This window comes from Podarcis muralis, chromosome 9 (genome assembly GCF_964188315.1).
Source record: "Podarcis muralis chromosome 9, rPodMur119.hap1.1, whole genome shotgun sequence".
NCBI classification, from domain to species: Eukaryota; Metazoa; Chordata; class Lepidosauria; order Squamata; family Lacertidae; genus Podarcis; species Podarcis muralis.
In genome coordinates, this window is record NC_135663.1 from 57,729,682 (window position 1) to 57,748,775 (window position 19,094).

Genomic DNA, 19,094 nt, shown 5'->3' on the forward strand with positions numbered 1-19,094 from the left:
GGATTTAGAAATTTATTTCTGGGGTAGGAGCTAGCTGCTAGACAAACCTAAACCTTCCATAGACTGAAAAATGACTCTGTGATCTTGGGAATTTGGCTCAAAGGGATATTAAGCCCGCAGTCTCTCTCTCTCTGAGAACTTAAGCTTTGAAATCTCTTTAACAATGGCCATTTCATTCCACCTTCATTTTTAGAGACACACCCGATGTTTTTTTCCTTCATCCTTCCCATTCTTTTGCCTCCTCATTCCTTGTCAATTTCTTGGCCACACCTCCTTGTCGTTTCTCCCCTTTATTTATTTAAAATATTTATAGCCCTTCATCCATGGCAAAACCAAGGCGGGGTGCAACAAACAAAACAACCATATAGCAACAATCTAACCTTTTTTTAAAAAAAATAAATGTAATGATAATCAAATTAAGGCAGCTAAAAGCAGTCAACTGCTGAGTGGGTTAAGCAATCAAGGCTGAAACTCCTAAAAGGCTCAGGTGTATAAATGCGTCTTTTAAGGCACTGGCAGGCTAATACAGTGAGATGCGCTCTTCTAGATATATGGGTACCAAGCATCTTAGGGCTAATATTCTGGCAGCCATATTCTGCTTCAATTGAGTTCAGCTCCTGAGCAGCCTTCAAGAGTAGTCCCAGTTGGGAGGTGACCAGAACGCTGATCAGATGTCTCGTCCAAATGTCACCTGTGGAAAAATCCAGAAATGATCTCTGTGGGATGAATTCTCTCCATGCAGGCATTGCAACCTTTGGCAGTGTCCACCGTCGTGCCATGAATTCTGTGGGGAGAGAATTCATAATCCACCGTCGGACCCAGCGCTACACATTGTGGCATGCATCAACTGTTCCAGTTTGTTATGAAGGGAACATGCAGATCTGGAATGGGGAACCTGTGATCCTTCAGTTGTTGTGAGATTTCCATCAGCCCCAGTCAGCAAGGTTGGGGGATGATGGGCCTTGTAGTCCAACAACATTTGAGGGGCTACAGGTTCACCAGTCCTGCTACATCGCCCCAAAATGGCAGGTCCTTGTGTCTCAATGGGAGCACAAACCACACATCTGTCAGGTTCTTCTGGCCTTCAAAGTGCTGGTCTGTGCGCAGCCTCATGGGGTCAAGGAAGAACTCCACATAAATGCAGAAAGCAATGAGTAGGATTAGGAGAAGGCCTAGGATGGCAGATATCACGCTGTTGAGCAAAAGCCAGTGGTTCCTCTCTCCCACACAGCCGTTGAGCCACATGCAGTGCTGATCAAATCCACACATACACCCTTGTTGCAGGTCCCACGGTGCTTTGATGTCACATTGACATCACAGATGTGACAGTGGAGGTTTTCAGTGACTTGAGCACGCTGGCTTCAATTGAAAAAGAATGAGGGAGTTTGTTCACGGTAAGTTCTGGCACCTCTTTTTTCTAGAAAATCAGCACTGGTATCCCTTCCTCACTCTTTTTTCTTGCGCCAACGTCCCTTCAGTTCCTTTTAAAAGTTGAATTGAGGGTGAGGCAAGGGAAAGGCAGGCAGGGAGTGAGGTGAAGGCAGTCTGTAGTGGGAAGATCAAGGACTCCTGATTGCTCCCTATTTTATAGGGGTCAGGGAATCACATGACCTTCTGGCCTGCTGGTATAAATCAGCTCAAGTGTGGCCAGTCTCACTGCGTTCCCCTTCTTTGACCAGAGCCAGCCAGTTGTGTACAGGTTGAATCCATGCCTCAAATTCCTCAGGCCTCCACTTAAGTACGCACTGCAGCTTGAAGCTCTTGACAGATCTGAACTTAAAACAATAGCGCTTGCAGGCTTACGTAATTTTTGTCCCAAGTTAATAGTCTCAAGGTTTCCCTGCTGCGTTAAGTGTTCTCACCGACCGGGAGAAAGCAATTTGCAAGTTGAGTCTTCTGACTGATCCTTCATCTGACACACTCCTTTCTCGTGACAGGTTGCTGAATTCCATAAAGCCTGGTTTGGTCAAAAAGATCAACAGACTGCCAACTCCCATTGCAGGACTGGTAAGTATCTTGTGGCTGAGACGTTTTGGTTGTCTTGTTTACATCCTGGTGTTGTGGTGGCCGTTTTCTCCAGAGTAATGCAAGCATACCTGCCTTATTAAATGTGTGCAGCGGTAGTGAAGATTCACATTGCTATTTATGAATCTCTTGGGATGCATTCCGATTAGGATCTGAACATTTTAAATCACAGAGTATTTTAAAAATATATATATGACTGCTTTGGACTTTTTGAATGCACTGCACCCAGGGTCCCGTTTTTATTTTGAGTGCACCCTGATTCCTCCTGCATCTTCAGTAAAAGTCACTTCTAAGAAAACTGTGTCATAGAGCTAAATTTAGCAGAGGCTATATCCTTCTTTATATGTTACACAATTAATTATTATTTTTGCTTATTTAGGAAACTGTATCTTGACCTATTGTTTGTTTAAATGATTGACCATTTACTGAAGAATAATGTGGTGGTTCTACTGATTTTTCGAAAAACAAAGGCAGTGGAACAACCTTTCCCAGTTAGAGCCCTGTTCAGGTACACTCCATTCACACATACAGCAAATGCATGGGGTAGGAAGTCGGAAATTGTTGGTGGAAATCATTGCCTGGGGTCAGGAGGTGTACTCCAAATCTGCTCACCTCTATATCGGTGGGCGATGTTGTGCACAGGTGGCCGTGCCTCAATAGTTTTCCGGCGTGGGGGTGGAGGTCCACCACCTCATCCCTATGTCATGGCCAGCCGCGTCACCTGTGTTGAGGGACAGCCCCAGCCAATCAGCCAGCAGGGTGGGAGTGGCTGCAGGCCATTTAATCGCGGCACAGCCAGATGGTTCCCTCTTGCTCGCCTCTTTGTTGGATCACCCTACCTACCCACTCTCTTCTAATGCGTTGCTCTGATTTGACCTTGCTATGGCAGTTGTCGGTCGCCATGTTGTTGGGGCTAGGTAGGGATTTTTTCCACTAGGCAAATTGGAACTGGCCATTTGGTTTTCTCCTACCTGGTAGCAATCATCTGGGGTCAGGAGGTGTACTCCAAATGTCAGACAAGGATGCCTGAACAGGGCTATAGAGAGAATAGTAGATGCATTTCAAGGTTTATACATTTTTGCTCTGCCTGATGCAGTAGCATTGCTATGGCGAATATGATGTCATTTCAACAGGATAACTTTAGGATTGGGAAGCAGACACGGAGCAGCACAGCGTGAAAGGCATCTGGGCTGATATGTTGATAGAACGTAAAGTTGAGAGTGGGCATGAGACATGAAGGAGCAGCCATCCATTTTGCTTAAGGAGGATATCAAGGAAGATGGATGAAGTTGTAAGGACCTGTGTTCCGAGACAGACACAGTGGTTGCATGACACAGGTCTTGGAACGCAGATTTTGTAGCAGGAAAATGAAACTGAACCCTTTTCCAGCCCTCGAAACTATTGTCCTCCTCCTCGCCAATCACGTCTCTCCATCAACCATATCTCTCTTACTTTGCCCCATGGAGCCTGGCCAAGAGAAACGTGGTTGAGTGAACAGTTGGAGAAAGCAGATGCAATTGGCTGCGGAAAATTTGAGGTGTGTCTACTGCATATTATACCTTCCTGAAGCTTTGTAGCGGACATACAGGTATGCAACCATCCTATCACGTTGGGGCTTAGGGCTTTGGATGTTGTTCAGATGCCTGATTATCATCTTCCAAAGCAACTACTGTACTCTATTCCCAACTCAAGAATGGAAAGCAAAATACCGATGGACAGCAAAAGTGGTTTAAAAAGGCTCTTGAGGCAAATGTCAACAAATGTTGTATAAACACTGATAACTGGGAAACATGGACCTGCGAGTGCTCCAATTGGAGAACAGCCTTTATCAAGGGTGTTATGGACTTTGAAGAAGCATGAACTCAGGACGAAAGAGAGAAACAAGCTAAGAGGAAGACACGTTTGGCAAACTCTCACCGTGATCAACTCCTACCTGGAAACTTATGTCTCCACTGTGGAAGGATGTGTGGACCCAGAACTGGTCTCCACATTCACTTATGGACTCACTGTTAAGACCATGTTCATGGAAGACCATCTTACTTGGCTATGAGTGATCGCCAAAGAAGAAGAAGATGATGATTCCCGAGGGGAAGAGATCAACCTTCCCATCTGCTATTGGCGTATTAAGAATATCAACTGAGTAGAAATTCTAACTGTAGAATCTTCCTTTGCTCCAAGTATTCTATGCAATGTGTCTAGGGAAATAAATAATCCAAACAGTATATTCGCAGATGTGCCTCTTTCTATGCTAATGGTTTGATGCACCTGTGGGACACTTCTTTCTTTATCTAGCATGAGATCTTGTTTATTATATAATCTACAATTGGCTTGGTGTAGCAGTCTATAATCACTAGGGTGAACATACTGGAAAGGAATATGCATGACTCACTGTGTGGAAATGGAGTGGAAAGCCAGTGTTTTTTGACTCCCAAACGTGGGTTGATTTTTTCTAAACTCTAGACATTGGCTTTGCCGAAATCTGGATGTCTCTTCTGGAAGCTTTCTGAAAACTTGCTTGAAAAAGCACAAATCTGTAGCCAGCAGTGCACGCTTGTCATACAGTGCATGAATACATGGCAATTTCTTCTCAGTCATGCACTGTTTCTTAAAGGAGTTTTTAAATGTGGTTCATTGCACCATTTGGGTGGGAATGGGGAAATGGATCCCATAATTTGCTCTTTGTGCAAAGCTTTTAAAGAATCAGCAGCTTTGATTAGTGCAGAATGCTTACAAATGGTGGTAGTTATTACAAGAGCTTTAAGTGCATGCATATGCAATATGTTTTAAAGAACTTTCTGACAGCAAGAGCTGTTGAAAAATGGAAATGTCTACCTTGGAAGGTAGTGGACTCTCCTTCACTGGAAGTCTTAAAGCAGAGGTCGGATGGACATCTGTCATGGAAGCTTCAGCTGAGATTCTTGCATTGCAGAGGGTTGAACTAGAAGATTCCCTGGTCCTGAATGGGGTAACTGTGCCCCTGAAGGACCAGGTGCACAGCCTGGGAGTCATTCTGGACTCACAGCTGTCCATGGAGGCACAGGTCAATTCTGTGTCCAGGGCAGCAGTTTATCAGCTCCATCTGGTACGCAGGCTGAGACCCTACCTGGCCGCGGACTGTCTCACAAGAGTGTTGCATGCTCTGGTTTTCTCTCGCTTGGACTACTGCAATGCGCTCTACTACTGCAATGCGCTCTATGTTTAATAGGTTATTGTATATTAGTGTTTTATTGGAAGCCGCCCAGAGTGGCTGGGGGGACCCAGCTAGATGGGCGGGGTATTAATAATAATAATAATAATAATAATAATAATAATAATAATAATAATTCCAACTCTCCAGTTCTGTGATTCTGTGCTAGTTATTTATTGGTTGTTGGATCTGCTTGTTCCTGTTAATGTATAAAGGACTGACATGTGACCTGTTTTGTTTTGAGCGGCTGCTGGTATCTCACAGTACAGTGATACCTCGGGTTACATACGCTTCAGGTTACAGACGCTTCAGGTTACAGACTCCGCTAGCCCAGAAATAGTACCTCGGGTTAAGAACTTTGCTTCAGAATGAGAACAGAAATCGTGCTCTGGCGGTGCGGCAGCAGCAGGAGGCCCCATTAGCTAAAGTGGTGCTTCAGGTTAAGAACAGTTTCAGGTTAAGAACGGACCTCCGGAACGAATTAAGTACTTAACCCGAGGTACCAGTGTATAGAGAGAATCCATCACCTTGCGTGTTCCCCATGGTGTAGAATTTCTTTATTCGCTTTATTTTTTTAAGCGAATGTATAGACATGATGTGTCACTCTGGGGGCAAATGGCTATCGTAGCTTTGAAGTCTCAAGGCAGCATTTCTGTAGGAAGGCTCTCTCTTTTTCTCCTCAAATTTCCTTCCTGTCTCTGAATAGTGTCACTGTGAGAGAAAAAGAATGAACTTATTTTGGGCTTATCTTTTGTTTGACTGGGGTTGAGTGGCGTTTGTAGCATTACTTCAGTTCCTTAACGCTATCCCTATGGGAATTTCAGACATTTGCCTCAGAGGGTGTGTGAAAAAGGAGTCAGAAATAATAGTAGGAAATTGGGGAAGGCGAAACCGAATGGCTGAACTATAGCTGCACTCTGGCTCACGGCGCTTTTTGGCTCTTGGTTTCAACCCTAATGAAGAGAGCAATATTGGCTTGCAGACTTGCTTTAGAAAGAGTTTGTGTATAGAAGTCAGGGAAAGAAAGTTCTCTATAAAAATGCTCAAATGTTTCGTAAATGACTGCAACCCTACAAGAAAGAGAACTGTAGCAAAATGGATGATAAAGAACAGTTTCCTGGAAAACTGGATGCTTATTAGATTATTTTCTTAGGAAGTTTATTTTGGCTTGGGAATCTACAGGAACTTGGTAGAAACCATGTTATAGGAGTGAGAACTGCCTGTCTTTTGGAGTCTTGTTCTAATATATATATTACTGTTTTTAAAGCTCTGTCAGTTGTCCAATAATTGTCATTCTCCAGGCGCTGAACAAGAAATATAGGGCAGCATTAGTCACACTCCATATAGACCCAATGAAATAGTTGTGCAAGTCCATTGACTTCGTTGGGTCTGTTCTGAATAGTGACCTCCTTGAACCTCAGATCAGCTGCGGAGGCCATGCTCATGGTGCCGTTGCCAAATGTAGTTCAAGGAGCAGGGAAATGTGGGACACTTTTTCCATGGTTGCCCCAGGCAGCATGGCCAGTGGTCAGGGATGATGGGCGTTGGAGTCCAACAACCAATAGAGGGCGACAGGTTTCCTTTCTCTGGTCTAGAGGCAACCATAGAAAAAGTGTCCTACATTTTCAAGTGTTGAGGTGAAGTGATTCTTTTTTTAAAAATTGAGCCACACCCTCTACTGCCTCAATGATTTGCTGCTGCTTTTTTATGTTTCATTGTGATTTTATAATGGTTTTTTTTGGGGGGGGTTTATATTATGTAGCCCATCATGGGGCCTCTGCTTAACTGGTGGGTTCCTAATAATATTAATCTTAATAATAAACAAAAATGTGAACTATATATAAAGTCATACCTTGGATCTCAAATGCCTTGGCTCCTGAACAAAGCTCCCAAACGATCGAAACCCAGAAGTGACTGTTCTGGTTTTTGAACGTTCTTTTGGAAGCTGAACGTCCAACAGGGCTTCCGTGGCTTCCGATTGGCTGCAGTCCGTTCGATTTCCAAAACGTTCGGAAACCAAAGCACGGCTTCCGATTGGCTGCAGGACCTTCCTGCAGCCAATCGGAAACCAAAGCGCTTTGGTTTCTGAACATTTTGGAAGTCGAACCGACTTCCAGAATGGAATCCATTCGACTTCCAAGGTACGACTGTGTGTGCGTGTGTTTAAAAAACTCAAAATAGCCAAATCAACAAAAATACAATTCTGTGCAGCAATAAAACAATATCAGGTATCACCCACAGTTAAAAACAATGTAAAACAACAAAATCAGTAAGGATACAGTTCTGTAAATCATAGAATCATAGAATTGTAGAGTTTGGAAGAGACCCTCAGAATCATCCAATCCAACCTCCTGCAATGCGGGAATATGCAGTTGTCCTAAATGGGGATCAAACCTGCAACCTTGGCATTCTCAGCACCATGCGCTAACCAGCGAAGCTACCCAAACCTAAAGCCCTAATTCCGAAAGAGCGATGGGGCTAGAAGGTCGTACGCCAAGTAGCAAGGAGTACAAACCTAACAACTCCATAATAAAGCAGCCACGTGAAGATCTGGTATAATAAAGGCATCAGGTTTGTGATAATAAAAAAGAATAGCATGTGAGAATAAAACAGGTCATGAAGGAGGTGCCACCTGAGCCTTGATGGGGAAGACATTCCATCTGAAAGGGGCCACCGCTGAGAAGACCCTTTTATCTTAAGGCCACCTGCCCTGTCTCAGCTTGCAAGTGTCACTTGGAGCAGAAAGGGCTGCGGGGTCTGGCTTTGGACGCAGCGAGCCGAAGATACTTGCAGACTCCGTGTGTTTGTGTGTCAAATGTTAAATAAATGCAGTTAAATTGGTTAAACTCTCGTTCCAAAAATAAGTGGAATTTTTCTGTGAGAAAAGCGAGAGCTCTGTTTGTATTTCACAGTGGAATACATTTGCATGACAAAGAAAAATAATAAGAAATGTGAAGAATTTGCATGGGTGTAGGTGCTGGCAAATCATCAGGGATTTTGTTTTCTGTTTTTAAAAGGGAGCCATGCTGGCATAAAGCAGATTTATTTTAGCTGCATTTGGAATATCCATTGTTTTGCAAAGAAATAATGATTTCTTTGGTTTTTCTTTAACTGTTAAACATCCTCAAAGTGGATTTCTTCACAGTTTGTCAGGGCAATGGTTTCTGCTTTCACTCCACACTTCCTTCTGTTACTGTTAAGTGTTGATGGGGGGGGAGCCCCACAAGCACAGGATATTGTAGGCCAGAAAGTTGAGAAATCTGGGTGGCAATGTCCATCGGCAATAGTCATCTTTCCCTTCCCACAGGTAGTGTGCACCCTCCCCATAATGCTTGAAAAGGTGTCACATGGGTTACCTGGCAAACGTGCTCTGTGCTCTGATTGGCTTAAGAAGCGTGTCGGCTGTCACTCAACCCAATGTGGATAGTAAGCATTTAAAACAGGGGAATGTGATCCTTACCTTCGTCAGCTCAGCATTGCTTTTTCCTCATCAATAAACAGAAACCCAGCAACTGACCACCTATGCTGTGTTACTCACAAGGAGACCACACACCTGTCTGTAAATTACTAGGTCAGCATAAGTAAGGTAAAGGTAAAAGGACCCCTGACCATTAGGTCCAGTCATGACCGACTCTGGGGTTGTGGCGCTCATCTCGCTTTATTGGCCCAGGGAGCCGGCGTACAGCTTCCGGGTCATGTGGCCAACATGACTAAGCCGCTTCTGGCGAACCAGAGCAGCCCACGAAAACGCTGTTTACGTTCCCGCTGGAGTGGTACCTATTTATCTACTTGCCCTTTGACGTGCTTTCAAACTGCTAGGTTGGCAGGAGCAGGGACCAAGCAACAGGAGCTCACCCCGTTGCGGGGATTCGAACCGCCGACCTTTTGATCGGCAAGTCCTAGGCTCTGTGGTTTAACCCACAGCGGCACCTGCGTCAGCATAAGTAGGTCTGAGCTAAAGAGCTCTTTTTATTTTCCATATTCTGCTTTCTCCATTTTGTCCTTCTCTCTTCCTTTTCCATTCTTAATGAAACTTGGTATAATTCGGCTGCTGGGGCCTAGAGTATCTTCATGCCAAACTTTGGGGTTCTGGGTGCAGCCCTGTGGTCCCTGATAAATGGAGAGGGATCACATTCACCCGGTGCTATACCAGCTTCACTGGCTCCGGTGGAGTACAGAATCAGGTTTAAGGTGCTGGTTTTAACCTTTAAAGCCCTATACAGCCTAGGACCCTTATACCTATGGGACCGCCTCTCCTGGTCTGTCCCTCAGAGGACATTACGGTCTTCAAATAAAACATCTTGGAGATCCCGGGCCACAGGGAGGTTAGGCTGGCCTCAACCAGAGCCAGGGCTTTTTCGGCCGTGGCCCCGATCTGGTGGAACGCTCTGTCACAAGAGACTAGGGCCCTGTGGGACTTGACATCTTTCCACAGGGCCTGCAAGGCAGAGCTGTTTCACCAGGCCTTTGGCCAAGGCACAGTCTGACCCCATCCTTCTGTAATCCTCATAGAACTCTAGCCCAATGGTTGCCATTAATTTGACTCTAGAATTGAATTGATTTTAGAATGTATTTCAATTAATTGATTGTGATGTTATGTAAACTGTGTTATTTTTACTGTTGTTAGCTGCTCTGAACCCAACTTCGGCTGGGGAGGGTGGGATATAAATAAAATTATTGTTATTATTAATATTATTATCATCAGCATCAGCATCAGAGTGTTGTCTCTGAGTCCCTATGGAAGCGATTGTTTGGCCTCCCAGAATTCATTCCATGAGGGAGTTGTAGGGGATAATGTGGAGTGCGGGAACGTAAGGACACAAGAAGTGTCTGCTGGATCAGACCAATGGCCCATCTAAATTAACATCCCTGTTCTCACAGTGGCCAGCCGGTGACAAACCCACAAGGCAGATTCGAGCCCAAGAGCCCTTTTGCTTCCTGTGGTTTCTGGCAACATTACTGCCCCTGACTTTGGAGGAAGAGCATAACCATCAAGGCTCGGAGACTTGGATAGCCCTCTTGTCCATTGATTTGCCCGTTTTGCATATTTGTCTATTTTAAAGACATCCATGTTGGTGGCTGTTATGTACTGAAGTTCTCACCCTGGGCCAGCAGGGGGGTACTGTAGATAGTTTTCACTCAGGTCCACATATGCAAATAAGGGATCGAAAGTGACGTTCAGTGATTGGATAGTTACAGAAGGTTGTTACAGTTACGTTGTACTGGAGCTCTATATAAGCAGGCTGACTGAACCCTTCAGTTCAGTTCTGTTCTGGCCTATGAATAAACCAGAGCTGTTTGAAGAATCGCTGTGTCGTCTGATATGTTCACCCACAACTTAACAGTGGCCATCACTGCCTCCCATCAGATAACTCAAGATTCAGGATGCTGCCAGCCTGCTTCCAGGGCAGTTATGCAAGGAAGGGCATAAGAGGACTCTCCTAGCCTCCTCCTGAAAACCACGTAAGAGACAATCATGGTATTCTGTGCACATTGATATCCCCCCAGCACTTTTGCAGACCGAGAGTGAAGATGGAATGTCGAAACATCTCTACCACTGTGTTGCAACAGTTGGCTGTGGCTTCTGCGGTGTAGACTCTTGTCATAGCTAACCGGTTATTTCCTATGGCCTGACCTTGGAGCTAACCTCTCAAAATTGGACTCGAAAGCCTAAACTGCGGTCAGGGCCCTGGGTGCTGGAACAAGGCTTGGACAGCTGTAGTTGGAACAGAGCTTTCTGGAAGGGAAGGGGTTAAAGCACATCCCATTCCCAAATGAGTTTCTGTTTTGTACGTGTGCCTGCTCATTTTATATCGGACTTCTCTGGACTCATCTCACAGATTTATTGTCCATTCCATTTCCCCATCCTGTTTCCATTTGAATTATGGCTCTTGGAGAGACGAGCAGCCTTCAGAGAGGGATCTTTCTTCGTTCTTCGGTTGAGCTGTAAGTTGTGTGTTCGTACTTAGGGGCTATTGCATGAAAAGGGCAGAAGTATTCAGGAAAAAAGCTTTCTTTGCTTATTTCTCTTTGGATTGGAATTAAAAACATACCTAATAGTGGGATCCTTTCTTTCTGAAAGTCTTGAGCTCAGAGGACTACAGCAACTATAGCAAGAGTTGACAGGCAGTTTTGCCTCTGTGAACGGTGAATGGTGTCAGTTAAAGCAAACCTTTAATTGTGTGCAGGGTTAGGAATCTGTGGCCCTCAAGTTGCACTGCATCACCCATCATTCCTGACGATCGATGGGAACGGGAGTTCAACAACTTCTGGAGAGTCCCATGGTTTCGTATATTGGAAGAGCCTGCAGTTTCATTGAGCTGCACCTCGCTCTTGTTTACTGTTTTCTGGAAAGTGGAAATAATCCTTGTTGTGCTGGTGAAAATGCATTTGGCATTGCTGAAAAATTTGTTGCGGTTTTGTAGGATTTGACACAAATGCATTTGATGCAGCAGGAGTTGCACCTTCAGCGACCAGTAAGATGAACCTGCTTTTGGGGTTAAACTACTTTCCTGCAGGATGGCTTTCCTGCCCGGTGCTCAGTGCTAAAAAAAGGATGCTTCTTTTTAAAGCATTCACCATTACTACCCGCAATATTGGGTCCACAAGGTACCACCGTCCTCATTTTTTTTTTGTCATTAATATAAACATTCAGAAAAGCTTGCTGTGTAGCATCTGGGTTCTGAAGGGGGTGGAACCCCCAGATGAGTTGTGACAATTGAACGCTCTGTATTTGCCCATTGCTGCCATTCAAGTTGACATTAGATAAGGAAAGATGACGTGATATATGAATGCCCGCTTCATTTGTTTGCAAATCCTAACTTAACCCTCGTGGCTTATATTTATCCTTGTGTATGGTTCTGGAAAGATAAAGGAACTAAATTGCCCTTATCATCGACTCCCTTTCCCCAGGATCTTTTGTGTACACAAAATCTGTCTTTATCTGCAACAGCACAGTTCTTGGTAATATCTTATTCTTGCAGGTGTGATACCAGCTGTGTAGACCATGGTTGGATCCCTGTTGGAGTTTTCCATAATGATTGTAGCTTGGCTAGCCACACTTTTAACAGATCTGAAGCCAGTCTTGGGAATACAGACCCAATGGATCCTCTCTTCCCTAGAGCAACATCCCCTCTACCAACTATAATTACATACCCTCCAACATTTCTCTGATTAAAATAGGGACGTCCCATTCCATAATGATAATTGTACTATTTATACCCCACACATCTTACTGGGTTGCCCCAGCCACTCTGGGCAGCTTCCAACACATATAAAAACATAATAAAACATTAAACATTAAATAAAACTTCCCCATACAGGATTCCCTTCAGACAGCTCAGGGGTTGGATAACTCCGTACCCGCCAACATTTCTCCAGTGAAAATATGGAAAATATGGGAGTCATTTTGGACTCACAGCTGTCCATGGTGGCGCAGGTTAATTCCGTGTCCAGGGCGGCTGTCTACTAGCTCCATCTGGTACGCAGGCTGAGACCCTACCTGCCTGCAGACTCTCTCGCCAGAGTGGTGCATGCTCTGGTTTTCTCTCGCTTGGACTACTGCAATGCGCTCTACGTGGGGCTACCTTTGAAGGTGACCCGGAAACTGCAATTAATCCAGAATGCGGCAGCTAGACTGGTGACTGGGAGCGGCCGCCGGGACCACATAACACCGGTCCTGAGAGATCTGCATTGGCTCCCAGTACGTTTCTGAGCACAATTCAAAGTGTTGGTGCTGACCTTTAAAGCCCTAAACGGCCTCGGTCCTTATACCTGAAGGAGCGTCTCCACCCCCATCGTTCAGCCCGGACACTGAGATCCAGCGCCGAGGGCCTTCTGGCGGTGAGGTTACAGGGAACCAGACAGAGGGCCTTCTTGGTAGTGGTGCCCACCCTGTGGAACACCCTCCCTTCAGATGTCAAGGAAATAAGCAGCTATCCTATCTTTAAAAGACAAATGAAGGCAGCCCTGTTCAGAGAAGTTTTTAATATTTAACGCTGTACTGTTTTAAACACTTGATTGCACTAAATTATTATTAATTATTTTTATTATTATTACTTCCTAAGGAAAAGCAGGACATTCTGGGATCAAATGAGAAACCGGGACGGCTTCTCTAAATCAGGAGCGTCCCTGGGAAATAGGGACTTGGAGGGTCTGTAAGTAGTTTGTCGGCATTGATGTTAACAGTGGTTTGAGGTGGGTGTTAAGAAAGGAGGGGAGATTTTCTCCTGGGAAGGGGTCGTACATTTGGGGCAGGAGTGCACATTCCCAAGGCAGGCCTCCAGGTTTGCTAACTGGCATTTGCAGGCAGCCATTGTTCTGTCCTGGCTCATTTCTAATTGGTATTCTCTCCCCCTCACTCTTTTTCGCTCTTTACAAATAAACAGCAGCAAAAGAGACTTGTGTTAAAACTCTTTTGCTGATTTTGCTTGCCCCCAGCCCCTTTTCTTTCTACATTTCCCTCTCCAACCCCACGTTACCAAACAGCTTTCATAATTTTTTAAAAAAGTTACATTTGAAAGTAGAATTAAATTCAAAGTAAGAATAGGTGTGAAAATATGCCCAGTTTGCACAAACCAGATAGCAAGAGTTGTTGCTGGTTTTTTTTAAGGTTAAGCATGGAATACAGCCCTGCGCTGAGAAAATAAAATGGCTGCAATCTAGCATATGGTTATGCATACTTAAATCCCATTTATTTAACTAACCTAGTGCTGGATTGTGGCCAGTGCCTTTCACTGTTGCTTAGGACTCAGCTTATGGAAATAAATGAGAAAAGGGGGGAATCATTGAGTCATCTGACAGCAGCTGTTTTGAACAGAAAAGGAGCCTTGTCAGAAAAACTCCTCAAAGCAAATTTCTTTCTTGGTCCCAGTCTTTTTTTCATAATGGATATGAGCCCAGAAAAGCCCTTTTACAAAGTTACATGGAGTAGAAATGCCAGAATTTCCTGTAGGTTTTAATTCCCACCCTTCCCTTCCCTTCTCCAAAAGATACCAGGGACATTCCCCCCCTTTCTTTTTTGTTGCAGCACAGGCTGTGAAAGTGCGAAGCTGTTCCTAAATTTGGACTATTAGCTGCTTAATGCTGCTTAATCTTCATGTCAGCAAATGCATGGCTACTTTGAGAAAGCTTTTATCTGTGCACACGTGAAGGATGACTAAAAAGAAAAGCAAACGAAGGAAAAGAAGAGTAACTAGAAATTGTGTTGCCTGTCCAATTTTGCACCTTTGTACATCTCCTTCTGTCCACCTGCCCTCTCCTCCTAAACTACTTTCCTAGCCCCTTAGCAAGGGGAAGGGGACAATGCTATCGGTCCTTTGCTTTTGCTGCTTCCCCACTGGAATTTCATAGGGGAAGACCCCACAGAAATGTGACTTTCATCAGGAGGCTTTAATGTCTTTGTCGTATCAGGAACCTTACACCAGACCTCTCTGTCTTCTCACACCATTTACTTGATCACAATCCCCGGAGCAAATTGATGAGTAGCTTCCTGACATGATGCTAAAGTAAAAGGTTGCTTGGCAATGGATGGACACCTCAGACTTATCTGCTCATGAGTTGTAGCCCTGGATATAGCAGGAGCGTTAAAGAAAATATAGCACTAATAGGATAGCTCAGTTGGTAGGACATGAGACTCTTAACCTCAGGGTTGGGGGTTCGAACCCCATGTTGGGCAAAAAGATTCTTGCATTCCAACTCTATGATTCTAATTGATAATCTAAATGTTGTGTTACATGTGGGGGAAGCATCCATGCTTTGATGGCTAAGGATTAATGATTGCTATGTGCAGGGCTTTTTTTCAGCGGGAACTCACCGGACCTCACTTCCGGCACAGAAAAGCCCTTTTACAAAGTAACATGAGTACAAATGCCAGAATTTCCTGTAGGTTTTAATTCCCACCCTTCCCTTCCCCAGAAGATACCAGGGACATTTACCCTCCCCCCTTCTTTTTTATTCTAGCACAGGCTGTGAAAGTGTGAAGCTGTTCATAAATTTGGGCTATTAGCTCAGGTGGGCGCTGTTGCCATTATAAGAGAACAAGGTGAATCGCAGTACCTCTTTTTCTAGGGAAAAAATAGCAGTGGTCTTGTGTAAGAGATGTGGGAATGACTGGTCAGGAGTGAATGTTGACACCCAGAAGTGAGCAACAGTCAGCCTCACAGCTGTATAGACCAGGGATGGGGAATCTGTGGCACTCCAAATGTTGTAGGACTCTAACACCCATCATCCCTTAACCAGCAGCTATGCTGACTGGGGCTGTTGGTAGCCACTGTCTGACAATATCTGGTGGGTCGCAGAATCCCCATATCTGGTACTGATGCATCACTGAGCAGGACTTGGAGAGGTAATTTCGATCTTGCTGAACCAGAGTGAAAGAACAGTCTTATTCCTTAATCATGTTTTCACGCACCTTCTGGACATTTGGTTCCCTATTGCTGGTCATTCTGCGTTGTCTGTGTGAGAGGGTGTGTGCATGCATATGCAATCCCATTTCCACAAGAAAGAAACAAAATCTTACTTCTAGATAATCTGTACTTTTAAGATCCAACCAAGAGAAATGTGTGCATGAGAGAGAGAGGGGGGGAAGAGATCATTGTCCACACATCCAGAGTTTGGCCGGCTATTTCCATAACAGCAGTTCCCACTGCAGAAAAGCCAAGTCCTTTTTTTCTCCTAGCTTACGAAAGCCGCTTGTCTCTTTGATAACCAGAGCTTCTGCATTGAGAACAGCCCAACGTTCTCATCTACACTTTCAAGTTCCCTTCTTTGGTTGCTTTGCAAATTCGACTGGCTCAGATATTGGGAGAGAATTCAAATATTGGAGAACCGTGTTTAGGTTATAAGGGCTTTTGGTTAACTGCTGTTTTTTCTGGGTAAAGAGAAAGAGCTGACCAGGGCAAGTGATAAACACACAGCTGAAGGCAAAACAACTCAGGCTGCTTTGCCCTGATCATTTTGGCACTCCTGCCTCCTGAAGGGTCACAGGAAGAGCCTAATGAAGAAAAACATCTGATGGGAGCTGCTAACAGTATTATGAAATGCACAGCTTGAAATGCCCCAAGTTCTTCCTTTGTTCTTATGCTACCAGTGATTAAGTGAGCTTCATTGTTTTGCTGCATCTCTGGATAGTCTTAAGGGCTGCTGCGTATGTTACACTTGGCCTGGAGAGGTCAGCCACAAACATGGTTTTGTGACTGTCAGGCTATAGCCTGTGGATTCTTGAAGGTGCACACTAAAAACCCATGGCAGTTGTTGCCAGGAACATCCAGGAGGAGTATGGCTATTCTCCACATGCCAGCAGCAAACCATGTACCAGGGATCACTTGTGCAAGGCATGTTGGACTTGGCTACTCCATACTCCATCATGACCACCTGCCGGTGGAAAGAGCCACTGATGCCCTAATTCTGTTGTCAGCTCCCTGGTGCAGCTGGCTAGAAGGAGGTACTGCAGAATGCCAAGTGGGATGATCAGGCTGAACCTTAATAGCTCAACAGCTGGTCACAAAACAGAAGGGACAACTTCAGTTGGGCTTCATCTTCTCCTGTTAAACCTGCCGTATCTCCTTAAGCTGTGCAGATTGTTTCTTCATAGAATCAAAGGGATCCTGAGGGTCCAACCCCCTGCAATGTAGGAATCTCAAGTAGATCACCACCCCTCATGGGAGCCTGTTCCACAGTTGAACAGCTCTTACTGTCAGAAAGTTCTTCCAGATGTTTAGTCGTAATCTCCTTTCTTTTTAACTTGATTTCATTGGTTTGAGTCCTACCATCCGGAGCAGGAGAAAACAGTCTTGCTTCATCCCTGAAGATATTTGAAGGTGACAATCATATCTCCTCCCAGTCTCCTCTTTTCCAGGCTAAACTTCAACCATTCCTCATAAGGCTTGGCTTCTAGACCCTTGATTATCTTGGGTGCCCTCCTCTGCACACATTCCAGCTTGACAACATCCTTCTTAAACTGTGGTGCCCAGAACTGGACACAGTACTCCAGGTGTGGTCCGACCAAGGCAGAATAGAGTGGTGCTATTACTTTCCTTTATCTATACTTGTGTTGATGTACAGCAGATATTGAATTGTTGCTAGATTTACTACCCTCCTTGCCTTCCTGTCTGCCTTGCCTTGCTTCACTCCACAGACCAGCCTTGCCCAACCTGGTGCCCTCCAGATCTTTTGGGCTACAGCTCCCATCAGTTCCCACCGGCATGGCTAATGGTTAGGGGTTGGGAGTTGTAATCCAAAGTATCTATAAGGATACAGGCTGGGGAAGACTCTCTAACTTGAGTTACAGACCATCTGTTGAGTTACAGCCAAGTCCTTGCCTTCAGCCCCCAATATATCTCACTAGAGAGCCTCTTATGATAGGGCTGCCATAACCCCTGGTTTTCCCAGTCACGCCCAGGAATCGCTCAGAAAAATGGCATCTGAATTAACAAAATGTCTGGTGAAACCGTGGCAAGTAGGGTGAATTAAAAAAAAATCAAAATCAAAGAAAAGCCCCCAAATGAATTTTTTTTTGGAGGGGAGATTCCCCCCCCCAACTCAACAACTATGTCTGGATTTTCACTTTTTCAAATATAGCTAGACTGGTGACTGGGAGCGGCCGCCGAGACCATATAACACCGATCTTGAAAGACCTACCCTGGCTCCCAATACGTTTCCGAGCACAATTCAAAGTGTTGGTGCTGTCTTTTAAAGCCCTAAATGACCTCGGTGCAGTATATATGAAGGAGCGTCTCCACCCCCATCGTTCTACCCGGACACTGAGGTCCAGCGCCGAGGGCCTTCTGGTGGTTCCCTTGCTGCAAGAAGCCAAGTTACAGGGAACCAGGCAGAGGGCCTTCTCAGTAGTGGCGTCCGCCATGTGGAATGATCTCCCACCAGATGTCAAAGAGAAAAACAACTGCCAGACTTTTAGAAGACATCTGAAGGCAGCCCTGTTTAGGGAAGCTTTTAATGTTTAATAGTCAAAACAAAAAAAATTCCTTCCAGTAGCACCTTAAAGACCAACTAAGTTAGTTCTTGGTATGAGCTTTCGTGTGCATGCACACTTCTTCAGATACACTGAAACAGAAGTTGCCAGATCCTTCTATATAGTGAGAAGGTGGGGAGGGGTATTACTCAGAAGGGTGGTGGGAATGGGTGATTGGCAGATAGCTGTGATGAGCCTGTTGACGACTCTTAACGACTGCAATAGGTCTTACAGGAAAAAGCAAGGGGTGAGAAGGTGAAAAATGGCTTTGTCATGTATAATGAGATAAGAATCCAATGTCTTTGTTCAGACCAGGTCTCTCCATGGTTTTAAGTTTGGTAATAAGTTGCAATTCAGCAGCTTCTCTTTCCAGTCTATTTCTGAAATTCCTTTGTAGTAAAACAGCTACAGCAGATGAAGTTAGACAACAGATCAACAGAGCCAGACTTATACCCAGAGAGAACTTGCTGCAAGACAGACCCAAAAAAGAAAATAAGAGAACACCTCTCCCAAGTTAAAACAGTACAACGCATCATCAGAGATCTACAACCTCTCCTGGACAATGACAGTTCTCTTTCTCAAGCTCTGGGAGGAAGACCTTTCATTGCCTACAGACAGCCACCCAATCTTAAACAACTCCTAACCCACAATAATACTACAACCAGACTTAACACGGACACTGGCACCAGAGCCTGCAATAAACCCAGATGCCAACTTTGCTGCCACATACACCCGGACAACACCATTATTGGCCCCAACAACATCACACATACCATCTCGGGACTATTTAATTGCTCATCGTCTAACATTGTGTATGCCATCAAATGCCAACAGTGTCCTTCAGCTCTCTATATTGGACAAACAGGCCAAACCTTACGCCAAAGAATAAACGGACATAAATCTGACATCAAG

At 44.8% G+C, this 19,094-nt stretch overlaps 1 protein-coding gene across 9 annotated transcripts in view; it reads left to right on the plus strand.

The window, feature by feature from the left end:
- The window catches only part of LIMCH1 (LIM and calponin homology domains 1), a 213,496-nt gene that overhangs the window by 94,603 nt on the left and 99,799 nt on the right, over positions 1–19,094 (plus strand). For all 9 annotated transcript variants that reach the window (XM_077934316.1, XM_077934317.1, XM_077934319.1 and 6 more), the window contains one exon: positions 1,938–2,007. In XM_077934316.1, coding sequence (XP_077790442.1) covers positions 1,938–2,007 — 70 coding nt within the window. The remainder of the gene's footprint in view (positions 1–1,937; positions 2,008–19,094) is intronic.